Below are 19,701 nucleotides of genomic sequence, written 5' to 3' on the forward strand. Positions count from 1 at the left end.
TCGTCGAACACTTTAATCAGTAGGCCACCCGTCTTTTAGCTTTAACAGAACAAAAATATAATGACAAAGAACCCCGTTTCGGAACACGAACAAAATTATAATGGAGAAACATAAAAATACAGAACGAGAATAAATAGTATTTGTAACTTTGTATGTTTAAACCTTCCTACTTATTTTACAACGAAATTCTGTAAATGAAGAAAATGTGCCTGTGTTCGCTCGCCGCTTCGGCAACAGTTTTAATGCGGTACTGCCTGTATGGACGAAACCCCGCCTTCGTGCTGTGGTAGGGTTGTAGAGCAAGGAACGAATCTCCGCTTGGTGTGGTCTGCTGGCTCACTCGGGGGAAGAGAGCGGGGGGCGACATCTTAAGGAAGTGTCGTCTGCTCAATTTCCATTCATTTTTCTACGATAACTGACCACTTGGTTTATGAACTTTTATTCTTTTTGTATTTTTGAATGAAATATTCAACCTGGACATATTGAAGATATGTAAATGTGACTGTTTAACATGGAGACACGAGAGTTAATTTAGTTCGGATTAAACTACGCTATGCAGGAAGGATTGTAACAGCAATCACGACCATGGCATCAGACGTATTGGTGTGTCGTCTGGTCACGGTATGTGTCGTCTGCTTCACGGCTGTCGTCTGCCAGCCGACGGTTCAGGAGTTCCAGTGGTCGGAGACGTGCAGTCGGACAAGGGACGACGATTTCAGGGACGCCTTGGATTTTATACTGATAGAACTAAAACGCCAGAACCACGAAAACAGGCAGCTAAGGTTAGAAGTGGACGAACTGCGTCAGAGGACGTCAGAGCAGCGTCACCTGTTGTTGCAGTTGTCGGAGTCGGTGACGTTGTTGGTGCACAAGTTGGTGACGGAGAACCAGACGTGTGTGTGCGACACCCAAAACGACGAGCACCTTTCGATTCTTGATCCCTGGCCTCAGGATACCATAGTTATAGCTGAGGAAGAGAAGGACACGAAACCTCCACCTAAGACGACATCAACGACTACGCCTACGACGACGCCGACGACGACGCCGACGACAACGCCTACAACAACACCTGTCCCAACTTCGCCAACACCGGACCCCTTGTTGGCACTGTATGGCGGACATATACCAACAGGTACGTGGAGATGCGTCGATCGTTAGTATGTGACATTAGTGTCGTATTAAGATAGAAAAACTTTTTATTGAAATACGTTGAGAGGTGTGTGTGTGTGTGTGTGTGTGTGTCTGTGTGTGTGTGTGTGTGTGTGTGTGCCGCCGTGGTGTAGTGGATACAGCGCCTGTCGGAGAGCGGTAGGTTGGTGGCTCGGTCCCCTGGCCGCAAGGACGGGTCAGTTTGGACTCAGTATACGTAGAGAATCCGATGTTAAAACTGCGGTATGGCACTGCAGTGAGCTTGCACTACAAACCGACATATGTTCCGACAAGCACAAGCAACGACATGCCCACAGTGAAATAATCTTGAACGCAACGTTAATCTCTCTCTCTCTCTCTCTCTCTCTCTCTCTCTCTCTCTGTCTCTCTCTCTGTCTCTCTCTCTCCCTCTCGCTCTCTCTCTTTCTCTCTCTCTCTCTCTCTCTCTCTCTCTCTCTCTCTCTCTCTCTCTCTCTCTCTCTCAATCCAATACCATATTATATATGTGGATGTTCAGTCACCGCTGACGTCGAGCAGACCTACATTGTCGACAGGACAGTTACTGCTGAAGCCTTACAAGAGATAAGAAGGTTTTTCTTAAGAGAACAAAGCACCATATCAGATAAGACCAGTTGTTGCTGTTCGTCGACGACTCCTGCCAGTTGCGCAGCTTCCGATGGGAGTGATAGCGAATACAGTATGACTCTTTACGGTTTAAAATATAATACAGTTAACTATTACATGGAAGTGTTATTTATCTTAAATGATGATGATAATGATGATGATGGTGATGATGATGATGATGATGATGATGATGATCCATTGATAATAAGAATGTTTATTATAATAATGGCATTCATATTCCACACTCATTTTCCTCTAATATTGTGTACTTGCATTTAGTATATACCATTATAGAAATAACGATACGTTGGCCTATGTTGGATGGACATTTATTTAATGACTTTCGCACCGGTGAATGAGTTCGTTCAAACCTAAGCAACATCTTACCGATTTAACGGGCCTTCGTGTGGATGGAAGAAATATTCTCAGAATTAGATATTGAATGGTTTGGGTGGAATGGGTTTCAGAGGAAAGGAGATAGACTACACTTAGTCCATGACAACATTTCTTTAAAATAATTTTTCTTTTTTTAAAAGAACCTTTCCTCCTCTGCTACGTTTCCTCTGTTGTTGTGGAATCAACGAACTATACTTGGTTTAGCTTGATCTTCACTTAATTTGGCATTCAGTAAAAATGAAAACAAAGGTTTCCGTCACAAAGCGGGAATAGAGAGTGAGTGAGTGAGTATGGTTTTACGCCGCTTTTAGCAATATTCCAGCAATATCACAGCGGGGGACACCAGAAATGGGCTTCACACATTGTACCCATGTCGAGAATCGAACCCGGGTCTTCGGCGTGACGAGCGAACGCTTTAACCACTAGGCTATCCGACCGCCCCATGGGACAAAGGGTACTGATTATATGTGTTTGGGGGCATTTTCTTGGTCCTTTTGTCAGTCAGTGTTCGTGATGAGGATTATGTACGTCATCAGCATACCGCTATTGCATCATATATGATGTGGTGATTGCATTATTGTTATTCGCCGCATTTAACAACATTCCAGCCATAATATATGGTGCAGAGTTTTCAAGTTTCTTGAAATAATTACCATGATCAGAATATTTCAGCGTAATACAGCGCATTACAAGATGTCGTTTTATCAAAAAAACAATATCCAAGACAAGGTAGACACAATTGTATGGATAAGAACTTCTTTAATACTGTAAAAAGCGATGTTTCGGTATAGATCCTTGTACAATACAATATCCAAAATACCATGTGTACATATGTGTCTGGACGAGTGAGGTTTTCCGCCGAATACTTTTAACCATTTCTGAAATATCACATCGAGGAAAACTAACAATGGTCTTCATAAAATATACACACGTGGTGATTCGAAAATGGATTTACGACGTGGCGGCGAATGCTTTAATCGCTATACCCCACCGCCCGGTGGGGCGATGTACCTGTACGTATATCATGCGCTGTTTATGACAACATGCTGTCATCACTCATACAGTATATATCAACAACCTAGCTGTCGGTGGCATCCACATCGTCCTCGACTCCAACACGCCGACTGACAACCTTCCACAACATGCATGCAGCTCCGCATACAGCTGATAAGACCCGCATACTCTGTTTCACTGCTTCAACGTGCATGTCTGACATTCCTAGAACAACACTAGTCGATTCATCAATCTAGATCCGAGAACCGATTACATAGTTCGTCCTGGTGGTGATGATATTAGCGATTAGGTGATAATGACACTGTTTACAGATGCAATTACTGCAGGAGTCCGACAACTTGCGATGTGTCCTACCAAGTTGGGGGAAAACGGGACAGGTATTATTAAAAAAAAATTAAAAATATTATTATTATTATTATCATCATCATTATATGACGGAGTTACCGTTGATTCTTCTCCGAATCCATCCTAGGGGTATGGTTGGTCTAGTGGTTTAATATACCGCATTTTGCTTCTGCAGAGTCGCGTTTCTTATCTTCACCAGGATCCGCTGGTAGTGGGTTCGGATGCCAGGTTCGGCCAGATTACGATTATTTGTCTGTCAGCACCATAACATTATTCGTGGGTTTCATCGAAGTGGGGATCTACAACTTCATGACTTCGGCTTTCCCTCACATCAAGCTGACACGCTGTGATATAACTAAAATACAATCGATAGTAAATATAAATTTATATATATATATATATATATATATATATATATATATATATATATATATATATATGAAAGCCTAGGTAAGTCTAGTTTCCTTGATTCCACATATGAAAACAGCAAAAGAGGAAGAGCTTCTTTCGAAGAATATTATTTTCTTAAAGAAATTTTTCAATGACTAAGTGTTAGTCGATGTACTTCCCTTCCTCACTGTGACCTGAGAAATAATCTGAAAGCATGCAACTATCATTAAGTGAGGGAGGGAGTTAGCTTTACATATATATATATATATATATATACAGTTTCTGTGAGAGGGTAAGGTTGATCTACATCAGACTTGCGCAAGTCTCTAAGACAAAACAATGTTATTTTAAATAATAATTTCTATATCTATTTTTACATTATAAGAGCAAGTCGTCCTTGGAACTCCGCTTATGTAGACTTTCCTGTTATAAGGATAGAATTACCTTTCATCATGGATTGTGAGCCTAGGAGCTAAGGTAGACCTACAACTACATCCAGCGTATCAGCATTTCAACAACGTTATTATCTGTTCGTTAACAAAGCTAATTGTACAAATGCTGAGGAGGAAGAAATAAGAGTGGGCTTATGGGATATATACTTCCTCATCTTGTTCCCCTGTGCATCTGGAGACTAAACTCCAGATATGCAGGATGGGGAGTCCGTCTGTAAAATAGCCTGCGACAGCGAATTGCACGCTTTCTGCCTAGCTGATAGGGTATTTACCTGCTTTTAGATGGAATCTATGCTTGATAACGTCTGACATACCGACCTCTGGCTTCCGCTTTGTAGTCAACTCACCCTTCCTCTACAAGCGGAATTTGCAGCGGAAACTCAAACATTCCGCATATTTTTGTAAATGAGCAGATGCAGGGAACAATAGCTTAACCTCAGTCAGTGTTTGTATTTTATTTACTAGCTATCTTCATCCCCAGGCTTTGAAAAAGACACACTCTCCAAGCAGAAGCGCTCATTATCCGATCCTTGCCAAGATGTTTTTCGTTATTGTTTATGTAGTAAAGGTAGATTGGTATACCAATCTGGTAGGAGGGCTAGATGATGGATTTTCCAGATGCCGGATGCGTCTGTTTCAATGCAGTAATGTCTCTGTCGGGTGCTGCGTTCTCCCCGTGGTTTTCTGTCGTAGACGTTCTGGATGCCGTTGATTAGGTGGAGTTCGTGAGTAAGTGACTTGCCTACTTCATGCAGCACACGTAGGTGAGGATAGCCTTGTAGTTCAAGCATTCGCTCGTCAATTATGAATTGTACCCATGTGAGGAATCGAACGAACGCTTTAACCACAATGGGGGCGGTCGGGTAGCCTAGTGGTTAAAGCGTTCGCTCGTCACGCCGACGACCCGGGTTCGATTCCCGACATGCGTACAATGTGTGAAGCCCATTTCTGGCGTCCCCCGCTGTGATATTGCTGAAATATTGTTAGAAGCGGCGTAAAACTATACTCACTCATTTAACCACAAGGCTACTCCTTATCTAGGCGTGCTATATTTCGTAGGCAAGTCAGTTAAGGCGCGCGCGTGTGTGTGTGTGTCAATCCGGACTATTTTATAGTGTTGCCCACTGAGATAACATGCCACAGTTCAACATGAATACCCCACTCAGACACAGTATACTGACTCCGAGCCGACCAGTCCTTGTTATATCCCCTTAATACCGAGCGCCAGACAGGGTGCATGTAACTACAAGTACCATCTTTCAACGTCTTTAGGTATGACGCGGCCGAGGTTCGAACTCGGTATCCACTCCTCGGGCAGATGCTCAACCACTAGACCACGGAGGCGGTCTGAAACGCCAAGAAATGAGTCACCGTTGTGAACGTTATGATACCTGGTGTTTGGAGAATATATTTCGCTTATAGTTAATTAACATTAAATATCTGAAATGACAATATTAAAAAGAATTTGGCCTTATGATATAAAACTTTTAATAGAAAATAGGAAGAAGCCAACAATCCCTTTTTTCCTAATAATCTGGACCAGCAAAAGAATTGTAGATATTTTCTTGTATTTCTTAAATTTCGGGATTGTATGAGAAACTACTCTGGTGCATTTCTAGTTTTTCCACCATATCCAGAGGCGGGTAGCCTAGTGGTTAAAGCGTTCGCTCGTCACGCCGAAGAACCGGGTTCGATTCCCGACATGGATATGATATGTGAAACCCATTTCTGGTGTCCCCCGCCTGGATATTGCTGGAATATAATTAAAAGCGGCATAAAACCATACTCATTCATTCATCCATATCATATTTGATTTTAGCTCAGCAACTGCCGTACGTCAGTGCCATAGTACGGAAATTACGATCGTCTTTGTACTAAGATAACTTTGTGGAACGGGCCAGGCGTCCCCTCACTGTAACCGGCTCGATCTAGGCTTGCATTGTTAACAGGAAAGGCTGTCCTGAGAATATACATTGTATGTCATTGTTACGTTTCATATAATGGCGAGAGGCAAAGGGCTGAGCGAAATTGAAAGTAAACAAGAAAAACGGAACATATTAATGTATTGTTTTCTTATGTATAACAACTCTGTGCTTTGCCATAAACTGCTACCCACAAGTGTAACCCGTGAAGATCCGGGTTAGAACAGGTCTTCAGCAACTAACGGGATCGGGTGGTCAGGCTCGCTGACTTGGTTGATGCATGTCATCATATCCCAATTAAGTGGATCGATGCTGATAATGTCAATCACTGGATTGTCTGGTCCAGACTAGATTATTTACAGACCGCCGTCATATAGCTTGGATATTGCTGATTGTGGCGTTAAACAATAAACAACAAACAAACAAACGCAATTGTAGTATGGATCTTTTATCACTCGAATCAACACAGCTTATACTCGTATCTACTTGGGAAGATCAATTGCGTAGTTCGATCCACGTGATGTCAGTCACTGGATTGCCTGGTCCACACTCGATTATTTTCAGGCCGGTGCAACAACAACTTAACTTCTTCTGTGTGTTGCATGATTTCATTGTAAAGTTCCCGCCGCATATAGTTCGTTAAGCTATTATTTAAGAACATTTCCTTAGGTTTATCAAATGTCAAACAAATAAAACTATTTTGAACTTTCATATATCACGACGGATCGTGTTTTGTACTCGTCACGTGGACTAGTGAAACTAATGACTTCAGTTCCATTATGGAATTACTGATTTGCCCATGGGATTGAGGTCAGCCGAGCTGGAATTTTATGAGACAGTAAAACTCTACTAAACACACTTCCCGGGGGTAAGACAATGGGGTGGTGACCATGTGCTGGACATGTGCTGGACACAGCGTGGGACGTAGCGTGGGACTGTGACCTATTCTGCTGGACACTACGTGAAACTATACCCTTGACAAACATTTATCTAGTAAACAAATAAACATGAAATGCCACACCTTTCTTTGTTATTTCAGCAAACTGAATTGACAATTATTTTATCATTTTAGAACAAATTGCTGCGGATATTTATTAAATCCGTATAATGTTCAACGATATTGAACAGGTATGACGATACCAAACAAAGAACGGGAGCGCCGGTGGCCCAAACCTCAAAGGCGCCGCAATTAGCGTTGTTGTTTTTTTGCCTACCAGAAACATATGACTTCTTTCAGTGGCATTAAGAAGTTGGTGTGATGAAGTAAGACGAGTTCTATGGATGAACAACTTGTTTATTACAATAAGTGCGACGTTTCGGTGTAGATCCTAACACCTTTATCTGTGGTGTGTTTCGTGTTTTTGCCATACTCGGTCGGGACGATGTTTTCGAGTGACCTCCCGGAAGTGTTGTGCGCTTGCGCAGGCGTGGGTGACGTTGCGGGTGTCAGTCATGTTCATCACTTGCTTGATAAAGGTGTTAGGATCTACACCGAAACGTCGCACTAATTGTAATAAAGAAGTTGTTCATCCATAGAACTCGTCTTACTTCAGAAACATATGGCCAAGGGTTCGAATCCCAGAGTCGCTGTGATTATAAGTTTGTCAGCACTATACCCGTGCTCAGGTTTCACCAAAGTGGTAAACGTCTAACTAGTCTAGCATCGCTTTGGGCTTTCACACATCGCGCCGTGATATAACTGAAAAAAATCGCTCCCAAACGAAAACCACATGTACCTCACTGGCGAGAACCATTTCCTTCTTCATCACATGGCTTTGGCGGCAGTTAACTACTTCACATCAATATCTGCCATTTAGCAAAATAATTAAGGTATAATAAATTAAAATTATGTGCACGAAGATAATTTCAGGAGGTCACAAACTGCTGATATGGAATTACTTAAACCTACACGGAAATAACATAAAATGCTTTGGGATTTCACGGTCAGCTGACGTTTGGGCACATGTGTGTATAGGATATATCTCCAGATATCAGAAGCTTAAATAATCTCCGATCCCACTTATGTGTGATAAATGCGTTTTCCACAGAAAGTGAGAAATAGTCGCTTTGCCATAAAACTAAGTTAAAATGTATCAAATCAGTGAATTGATATCAATAGGGGCGGTCGGGTAGCCTAGTGATTAAAGCGTTCGCTTGTCACGCTGAAGACCCGGGTTCGATTCCCGACATAGGTACATTGTGTGAAGCCCCTTTCTGGTGTCCCCTGCTGTGATATTGCGGGAATAAAAGCGGCGTAAAATCATACTCACACACTCATATCAACAAGCGTAAACTATTGCATCGTGTACCTCAAGTAACACACGTGCATGTCGGTTTTCACGTGCATATCAACTTCCACGTGCATGGCGGCAGGTCTGTTGTCAATTTGTCAAATTTGGGCACCTTTTCGCTGTAACATTGACTACCTTATCTGTGTAGACGTGAGATGGCCAACATACACTGATTTATTCAGCCATGATAAGGACAAACTGAACACATGCACGGTGTTTGGACAACCAACACGCACTCCACTGAGCCGTTAGAACGTATCCGCATGACTCGCTGGTCAGCTGGAGGTGATTCAAACTGCAATCAGTGCTCATGTACATCCTCAATACATCTCAGATGCGGGGAAACATCACACAGACAGCTGATAAACATGCTCGGTGATCTGATTAAGGTCAGATTAACAACACAGCAAGACACCGCCTCCTGCTGATGCGGTTTCTTTAGGTATATTGTACATTAGAGGTTATAGAGCTCCCTGTCCGGAAGCGGGCGGTCGGGTAGCCTAGTGGTTAAGGCGTTCGCTCGTCACGCCGAAGACCCGGGTTCGAATCCCGACATGGGTACAATGTGTGAAGCCCATTTCTGGTGTCCCCCGCCGTGATATTGCTGGAATATTGCTAAAAGCAGCGTAAAACCAAACTCACTCACTCCCTGCCCGGAAGCCATGTGAGTGAGTGAGTGAGTGAGTTTGGTTTAACGCCGCATTGAACAGTATTCCAGTTATATCACGCCAGAAACCTATGATTGTGGATTCGAATCCCGGTTCGCCCCGATTATATTTCTAGGTTTTTCAGTACCATACCACACCAAAGTGGTTAACGTCTAAGACCTCCATAACTACGGGCTTTCCTCCCACATTAGGCTGACACACCGTGATAAAACTGGAATATTGTTCGGAGCGGCGTTAAGCCCAACTCAGTTAATCCTCGTGGAGATTAAGATGACTGGATTTCTATAACCATAAATGTTGTAACATGCGCCTAAATCGGTGCTCATGCTCTCAGCCACTGGTTTGCCTTGTGTCAACAACATTTACTCACTCACCACTCGACCCGTAAAGATCCGGGTTAGAATAGGTCTTCAGCAACCATGCTTGTAAGTGGCGACTAACGGGATCGGGTGGTCAGGCACGCTGACTTGGTTGATGCATGGCATCTTATCCCATTTGCGTGGATCGATGCTCATGATATCAATCACGGGATTGTCTAGTCCAGACTCGCCGTCATATAGCTGGAATATTGGTGAGTGCGGCGTTAAACCACAAACAAACAAACACTCACCTCTCAATGTCCACAACCACATTGAGAATCACGTGACATTCACAGACGAGGACCGCCAGATGTTAAACTAATGAATCCAGTAAATGTTGAAAACACATTTTGTATCATGCTGACCCTACACGTGTTATATTTTGACCAGGGGCTACTTCGGTCCAGCTGATACCCCGCGTCCGTTTTAATGTTCCCTTCCTGGTTTCAAGTGGGGCGGTCGGGTAGCCTAGTGGTTAAAGCGTTCGCTCGTCACGCCGAAGACCCGGGTTCGATTCCCGACATGGGTACAATGTGTGAAGCCCATTTCTGGTGTCCCCCGCCGTGATATTGCTGGAATATTGCTAAAAGCGGCGTTAAACCATACTCACTCACTCACTCACTGGTTTCAAGTAGAGGCCTGACATTTGCGGGATGGTATTTTACATAAAGCATGCGGCGGCAAGATGTGAGTTGAATTAATTCAGTAACGTTAGTTACTCTGTGTCAGCCAGACACCGTACAACAAAAGACGCGTTTAGCTGTAAGGCTCGAACATATGAAGTTCATACTCCTTGTACACATTGAGTGACTTCTTGGCTTAACGCCGCTTTAAACACTATTTCAGTTATATCACAGTGTGTCAACCCTCAATCAAACCTTATACTCTGATACGACACCTCTCGGCTTCAAAGTTAGCCTTGCTCCAAGGCTGTATTGAAAGATAAGTCAGTGGATGTGTAGTAATTCTATCCTCCTTATAGGCAAGTCTAGATATGTTTACAGTACACACCAGTCTCATAGCAGAGACCATATAATATGGTGTCTGCTCATAGGGACAACATGTTCTTATTATTTACATAATCTAGAAATTTTCATTTAAACAAATAATTATTGCATTAGAGACTTGTAAAAGTCTACATCAAGATCTGAGGTCCCGTCAGATGAAAATCGAGAGCGAAGTTTCACCGGACATTCTGAAAAAGGATGCGTGGGTTCTTGAGCCAATCAGATGTCAGCTTTCTAAAACGATTCGGCTTGACTGCCTTACCCCCAATTCGGAAATTTCGATCTTAATGAAAGAAATCCGTTACAGAACATAAATATTCACTGTATAGTACACCCAATCGGGTGTAGATGCATGGCGCTACATGCAACAGCATACATATATAATATCAACATCAATATGACAGCCCGGCGTTATGATTTTGCATTCAGAACTCATCGTTTATATTCGTCTTCGAGAACAGAAATCAAACATGCTGGTCTGAATAGTTCACTCAATCGGTCCGTAAATTTAGAAGACTCGTCGCTGATTGGCATTTCATAAAATTCCCACAACGCGGCCTCCTATTGAGAAAAAGCAAGGGCATGGTGCTGAAACACGTACAAACACAATCAGGTCGAATCTGGGATTCGAACCCACGATCATAGGTTCCTGGAACTCCGATGCGGCGCAACTCAGCGAATTGCGGTGACGAAGACAGCTACTCGACAATGTTCCCTTCGACTAATGCCACGTATATCGATGTAGATGTTGCTGGCTCATCATTCATATATTCATTGGCAGTTACAAGGATATATCGGGGCCACGGATGGCCCAGTCTCCTAAGGCGCCGCGATTCGCTGTGCAGAGTTGCGTCCCTTGGGCACGCCAGAAACCTAAAATTGTGGGTTCAAAATCCTGGTTCGCCCCGATAATATTTCCAGGTTTGTCAGCACCATACCCGTGCTCGTGGGTTTCACTAAAGTGGAAAACGTCTGAGACCTGCATCTGAGATATTCTAGGTTATTGAGCTTCCTGTCCGGAAGCCGAGAGAGTGAGTTTATATATTATATTATATATTATATATTCCAGTTATATCACGCAAGAAACTTATGATTGTTCGCCCCGATTATGTTTCTAGGTTTGTCAGTACCATACCAAAGTGGTAAACGTCTGAGACCTGCATCACTTCGGGCTTTCCTCCCGCATTAAGCTGACACGCCGCGATATAACTGGAATACTGTTAAAAACGGCGTTAAACCCAACTCACTCACTCACTCACTCACTCACTCACTCCTCACTCACTCACTCACTCACTCACTCACTCACTCACTCACTCACACTCACTCACTCACTCACTCACTCACTCACTCACTCACTCACTACGTACACTGTAATATCCAAGTTATAACCGGGGGTCGGGAGAGACGGATGCAGCATATTACTGAAACTGATACAGTTGAATGGGCTATTGCTCTTGTTGACATGGATACAAATTTCCAACGATAACGGAAACGTACATAATTACTTGCGAAAAATTATATCCAAAGCTGTTAATCCGAGACTGTCTAATAGGCTCAAGGGAAGAATGCATGAGCATGAAGATATTAATTTGAAAATATGAATGAGTAGGGTTTTTAGGCTTAGCACATTGCAATATATTCCTGCCATATCGCTCTCGTCGTTCAACGTGATGAGAGAACTTTTTTACCACTCCATTTGAAACGGTAATAGATCACCGCGATAGAAACTAACGATGTTAGTCCACTAGTCCTTATAATGATAACATATAGCAAAACCCTTAAAATGGCAAATTTATACAAGTCCTTATGATACCTTAACTAATGGTCAGTTTGGCAAGTACTACAGGACTACAGTCGTGACCAACTCGTGTTATTCCGGGACAAGCCGGTTACGGAAAGGGGCGAGTGGTGACGAATGACAGGACTAGTGGCAAATTCTACCGCTGAACAACTTAACATCTTAATTAACCCCAGTTTCACCATTGTATTACCAGAAGGGAAACATAAAAACGGTTTGATGTCATGTATTCTCAGGGTGTATCAGTTCCATATTATCTCTAATTAATCCATCATTATGCATGCACCTGAACGCAGGCAGATGGATGCAGTGACCCAGCTTTGTTATGTTATCCGACGGGTACGCGAACTCACTTCCGTTCGATGTTCGTGCAGCACTGCGCATGTTCAGAAGTAAAGTGTCAAGTCGCATTTTCATAACCGTACTCGCGTGCCTTATAACTCAAGACGACGCCCTGGGAATGTTCTTTGGCGGTTGTTTTTAGATCTCAAGTTGTTTGGAAAACAACATCTATCAAAGCATGACTTTACGACCTTTAGATAATTTAAGAAAACATGTCGACTTTTTCTAAGATAGTGCGCACTTCATAGTTCGCGCAACGCACACAAAGGGTGTGTAACAGTTGTGTTGATGTAATCTACAAGGTCACGTGGTAGCCGGTAGCCAATCAGTCCCCTGCTGACTTCGCGATATAAACTGTTAAGTAGGTCTTAAGGAGAACATCTTATCTAACGAGGTAAAGTTACTGCAAGATATCGTCAAGTTGGCGACATATTTGCCCGATTCATTCTCGGAACAATTCCGGCATTGTGGCAGTGAAATATCGCTAGCGGTCTTTTATCGCCACTTTACTGTACCTTCAAACACAACTGTCGTAACCAGTTACTCGAGACTATTTATTTTTGTTACTGATAAACTCAGCGATACTTCTTGTCATTATCGTAATGTCGACCACAAGACGAAGGCTCAACATTGAAAACGATTCTTGAGACACAGGAGTGCAATATCTAAAACTGTATTTAAAATACACCGTTCTACAACTTGTAGACTAGACTAACATGAAAATGTTTATTACACAATATATTTCTCTCCTCTAAAATTAAAACAATTAATTTTTCTGCTAGATCTGGCTAGACTTGCTTTTATGTAAATCAAGATTGGTTTTGTTTTCATAAAATACACACATTTCACAGTCATGGTGCAGGACTACTTGTAGTCTTACACTTAGTCTATGAAAAGATTTCTTATAATAATTGTAATACATATTTTTTTAAAAGAGCATTTCCTTCTCTGCTGATTTACACTAAGTCTATGTAAACATTTCTTTAAATTACTTGTCATGTATTTGTTTTAAAAGAACATTTCCTCTTCTGTTATTCATATGTGGAAATCAAGGAAACTAGACTTGGTTTAGTTTGGTCGAGGCTTGCCAAGGTTAGTACAATATATTTATGTTTTCACAATCATGGCGCAGGACTACACTACCAGAGGATGGGCTTAATTACCATATCATTGGATGGACTTATTATTGGAATGTCAGCTGCAGTTTGTCAGTAAAAGGCCATATGTACTACAAGTAACCCTCGCCATAAAGCGTTCTCCTCGCACGCTCATCCTACTCAACTGACGCGGATGTGCAAAGGTCTATTCCGGCAAAGACTACTCCCACACTCTTTCTAGATTTAAAATAAAGGATATTTTAGGTTCGAATGGATTGAAAAATAACCGTTTAATATGCAAAGATGAAAGTAGGTTTGTGTGACGGATTAAATCAGCGTGTTACTCTTCCGTGCGTAGGAATATTTTGTTTCTGAAATCACGTGATTCGTAATATGTCGGAGGTTGGGTTGACGGATTTACCAGGGCGTGAGTTTGGACAGTCATGTGATGAATTGCTCGCATTACCAACATTTCTGAACTCGCAGGCACTGTAAGCACAATGCCACATTGATGCACTACTTTTTGCACGATCCCTGTTAGGAGCTCGAGAGTTTATTGCGAAGGCCATGTTGAGTACCCCTTATCTATCGCCGGTGTCAAAGATTACATAAACAAAATACATGCTGTGTTACACGCGATGTGGAGATCATTTGTAACTCTGAGATATTACACTCGATGTGTTTACTGAGAGTAATGGTGTTTACTTGTCAACTTCATCATTTTCTCAAACGGATGCTTTTTTACTGGTTTACGTATTTTGACACGCCGACGCTTTTAAAAAAAGAACCCAGTCGTGTAATCAACCTCGTTCTCTTCCCAGCCAGTGGTTATCATAATTAATGTACACACTTAATACAATAACGCCGATGTATCGTACCTAATAACAGTCTTGCTTAACCTGATCTGTTAATATTCTAAACGTGTTTCATTCTGGTTATGAGGTGTAATTGGTAATAATTGCCTCAATAAAATGCATGGAATGGCTTAATTGGTTATTAGGTAGCATGTTGAACAGGGCATCAACATATGGTTTGATGCACAGCCTAATTCTGCATCTCCTTTGTGACGTAAGCACAGTTCGTCTGGAAGATGCTTTCTACCGTGAAATTCCCATTCTTCACTATATCTACTTGATAAACATGTTATAGTAGGAATGATAATTCTTGATTAATGTAACTTTCGTTCAGGAACATAATGTTCTCGCAAATAAAATCCTGCTGTAAACCAAACTGTTCATTATGTTGGTTGGTTGGTTGTTTTACGCCGCACTCGGCAATATACAAGCTGTCTGTAAATAATCGAGTCTGGACCAGACAATCCAGTGATTTATATCATGAGCATCGTTCCAACGCAATTGGGATACGAAGACATGTATCACCCAAGTCAGCGAGCCTGACCACCCGATCCCGTCAGTCGCCTTTTACGACAAGCAGAGTCGCCTTTTACGGCAAGCACGGGTTGCTGAAGACCTATTCTACCCCGGATCTTCACGGGTCTGTTCAGTATGTACAGTAAAACCTGTTTATCCGGACAGTTACCGATACCCCGTCCGGATTAACGAATTGTGGACGTGGTGTGACGTTAACGTTGCTGCAAATATAAACATCCCCAACAAGATCGTCCTTGGATGCGGTTTACGGACTTGGGGTCCAATCTTACGACGTTTCACTCTATAACGTTTTATTTTCTGTGTATGTGCCATTTTATTATTTTTTTAAATACGTCAAATGCTAGCTAATTATCACAAAACTTTTAGTCTTCAAAGACATTATACATTTTATTTATACGAAGTATGACTTGTGGTGGGAAGACTGACATGTGTGAACACACAGTGACATTTAGAAAGTTGTCAAATATAACAAATGTTATATTTGGTATAACACTGTCTTAGTAAAGTACAGATTCTCGTACTGTGTTGGGTTGAGTCCCGTCCGGGATTCGAACCCACACTGCCAGAGTAAGGCAACTAATCGCCAGCGCACAAAGTCAGCGATCTTACCAACTCAGCCACCGAGGCTTCCACAAAACTGAAAGTCCAACGACTGGTAGTCTAGATCACGTACTTTGTGTACCCCTCTGACAAGTGTAAATTGGCACGGCTCCCATGGCCGAAAGCTACCAACACACACAATGCCATTTAGATTAGGTGCCTAACTCTGGCAGTGTGGGTTCGAATCCCCAACGAGAATCTGTATTTTACAAAGAAAATGTCATCCCAAATATAACATTTGTTACGACTAACACGTAGTCTATTAAAACAATGAAACAATACATTTCACTCCTCTAAATTGTTTTTCCTGATGCTGGAATGGAACAGGATAGACTTGCTTTTCTACAATCCATAAATCCATATATTCGACAGTAACTGCGCAAGATAGTGTATCTAACAGTTGTTCAACCATAGTGGTTTACCTTCCGCCCAGCCCTATTTGCCCTAAATGAAGCCAGTCTAGATTTTCCACCCACACCTCACTGAGGCTCCTATCAGTTTAAATGGAGTTATTTATATTTGTCGACATTATTTATTTTAAGAAACTAAGCGTTCGTCTTGGTGCGGGATTATTTGTTGCTATGAAGACTTTTATACTGAATGAAACAAAAATATCCAAAACTTCCAAGCAAGACGGAGACTAAATGTTAGCGTAGGTGGGGTCCATCTAGACTTGCACAAGTCTGTAAGGCAATAATTATAAGTTAAACCATAAGTTCTAGATTATGTAAATGATAAGAACAAGTTTTCCTTTTTAGGAACTGAAATTCTTAGACCTGCCTATTTTATTAGGAGGATAGAATTACTACACGTCCATCGACTTTTCTTTCCGTAAAGCCTTGGAGCAAGGCTAGGGTCCACCCTGATGCTCGGGCTATCTGAGGCACTGACACACCAGAGAAACAGGCTATATGTTGTTATCTATCTCAATTCTCTCTCCTGATTCCTTCTTCCTTTTATCTTTGACATGGAGCCTTGCACCGCCGGTACCGACCTGGCCTCGCCAGCTGCACGGAAGCCTGTACCATGTACACGTAGTCGTGGCTGTGATGCGCAGCGCTGTCTGGGCGACCGTCATAACTTATGTACCGACGGAACTCCCAGAAATGTTAATAGCGTTTTGAAGTCGGCTCTGGACATTTAGTCATGGCCTGTTCAGTGTCTGGAAGCCGGGTGTCATGTAGTTATGTACAGTCTAGGCCCCTGACTGCTGATATAAATCTGTAGAAGTGTTCTAACGGCTGCGCAATTCAGTATGGGAACCAGTTTAATGACTGAGTTCATTACGAGAATGGTGTTCCAGGCAATCAATGAGTGAGTGAGTGAGTGAGTGAGTTTTGGTTTTACGCCGCTTTTAGCAATTTTCCAGCAATATCACGGCTGGGGTCACCAGAAATGGGCTTCAATGTTCCAATGTTATAGAACAGGTATGACAATCAGCCATGGGTGGCTCAGCCGTCTGAGGAGCTGTAAATCGTTATGCTGAGTTGTGGCTCTCAAGCACGACAGAAATCTATCATCGTGGGTTCGAATCCCAGATTCGCCCAGACACACAATGTTTTTTCAGTGAAACGAGGAGCCGAATAATTATATTTATTTAGCAAAATATTGTTTTAACATCCTTCATGTTCATCGTTCAATTGTTTGTTTTGCTAAACCGGAAGCCAGATTACTTCCAGGTTTTTTTCGGAAGCAATTTATTTTTTCAAAAAGTATCCGAGACCCACCAAAGAATATCAAATAGTCGGCCCGTAAGACAGAAGGACTTTATTTAGCACAAGGCGCGGCCTTGTTCTCTGGCCGTTACTGTAAGTATATACTGAAAACAAAAGTAAGGGATCATATTTTTGAGGATTTTTTGTAGGGAAGACTGTGCACACAATTTCATAAACATATCCCCTAATATATACATAATCACTGACATTTGTTCAGTATATATCCCATATCCATGGTTACAATAAGGTCCATCCAGTTGTGCATCAAATCTAGCCCCTGATTCCAACTCTTCGTGGAATAGAGCACAAGGCGACCTAACTATTGTTAATCAGACTTGCATAACAGTTTGTTTGGTTGTTTGGTTGGTTGTTTGTTGTTTGCTTGTTGTTTAATGCCGCACTCAGTGATATTCCAGCTATATGACGGCGGTCTGTCAATAATCGAGTCTGGACCAGACAATCCAGTGACTGACATCATGAGCATCGATCCAAGCAATTGGGATACGATGACATGCATCAACCAAGTCAGCGTGCCTGACTACCCGATCCCGTTAGTCGCCCCTTACGACCAGCAAAGTCGCCTTTTACGGCTCTTATCTCTTGGATTGCTGAAGACCTATTCTAACCCTGATCTTCACGGGTCCCATAACAAGGATGTGTTCATTTCAGCTGGTGAAAGTAACACTACTTGCCCCGTCTATTTTCTTCTAAGAGAAAAATAATATACCTCACGATGAACCAGGTATGAATTTGAAAACTTTCAGCAATCCGCCTGAATAGGCTCTCTGCAGGGCAACGCGTGTGTGAAGTTTGCAAGTTTGAAATCTGTGTTAAATCAGGCGTGAAATGGGTTTTAGAGAGATAGTTATCTCGTCCCCTACACAACGCTGTGCGCATTGTAGACAGTGAACCAGTTAAGAAGGAACTTGAGATTGTCTCTGGGAATTATTTTTTAAGAATGCTATTTGAAACCCCCTAAATTATGTCATGATTTCACTCATAGTCTGTAGTAGGTCTCGTGGAATGCTTCAGGTCCTACTTCTACATCCTACTAGATGTGTTTTTTTGTGGCCTATTCGTGATAATGGGGAGAATTTATGTACGGCGAGTCTGTCCGCCAACCGCTGTGTTGAAGTGTGCGTGAAGATGAGCATCAGAGGAACACTGGGACGTCAGCCTCAGTTTCATCTAAGTTATTGGTTCAGGCCGATGGAGGGGAGATAACCTCACAAAATGCAGTCTGGCAAAGTAAACAAATTTAACGGGTATTGGGTTTCAGAGAAAATGGGTGGCCTTGTGTTGAAGAAGAAACACGAAGTACACCAGCGTCACAGCGTGAAGATAACACATCAGGGTATAATACTGGGTTGTAAAGGTGAAAATCTACAGCAAGTCAGAGTCCCGACAGACTCAGTGATGAACGTGATACACAGAATATAACATGGGATGAAACTATGGGATTCGGCCTCGATAGACTATCATTTAGTCTCTGAAATGAACACATTGTACAGAAAAAAAATAGTTGTTAAATTATCATCATACAAATTTAATGAAAAGGAGCCCAGAGACTCTCTTCATTTTCAGATACTACAGTAATCTAGACTTGCCAAACATTATAGACTTGCATGGGCTATTTTTGATATATTTGTATCAGGGTCTGTAAGACAGACTAAGGCCTCGACAAAACTAAGGCTTTATAGCAGGGGAATGAGTAAGTATGGTTTTACCCCGCTTTTAGCAATATTCCAGCAATATCACGGCTGGGGACATCAGATATGGGCTTCACACATTGCATCCATGTAGGGAATCAAACTCGGGTTTTCGGCGTGTCGCGTTTTGACCACTAGGCTACGCCACCGCCCAGCTATATACCGGGGAGTAGCCTTATGATTGGGTGATAATTTTAAGAAATGAATACATTCTGACCTCGGCAATGTCGGACAAGGCCATTCTATTAACAGGGGCTTAAGTTTGGTATTCCCCGGATATTCTCACAATTTTCACGTCGAGTATCTGCACCTATTCTCCCAATATGGATTATCAATATCTCTCCCACTTTTGGATTCAATCGTTCGTCCATTGCGTTTATCGTCCATAGCTACATCTAGGGGGAACAATTCACTAGAAACTTCCCTCTCAAA

The 19,701-nt window shown here is 42.2% G+C and overlaps 1 protein-coding gene across 1 annotated transcript in view; it reads left to right on the forward strand.

Annotated features, from left to right (window-relative positions):
• Window positions 1-308: 308 nt before the first annotated feature.
• Window positions 309-19,701, forward strand: part of LOC124140560 (fibrinogen-like protein 1) — a 34,423-nt gene continuing 15,030 nt past the window's right edge. The window contains exon 1 of the mRNA XM_046508194.2: window positions 309-1,132. Coding sequence (XP_046364150.2) covers window positions 586-1,132 — 547 coding nt within the window. The 5' untranslated portion in view covers window positions 309-585. The remainder of the gene's footprint in view (window positions 1,133-19,701) is intronic.

This window comes from Haliotis rufescens, unplaced genomic scaffold (assembly GCF_023055435.1).
Source record: "Haliotis rufescens isolate VD_foot unplaced genomic scaffold, xgHalRufe1.0.p SCAF_6, whole genome shotgun sequence".
NCBI classification, from domain to species: domain Eukaryota; kingdom Metazoa; phylum Mollusca; class Gastropoda; order Lepetellida; family Haliotidae; genus Haliotis; species Haliotis rufescens.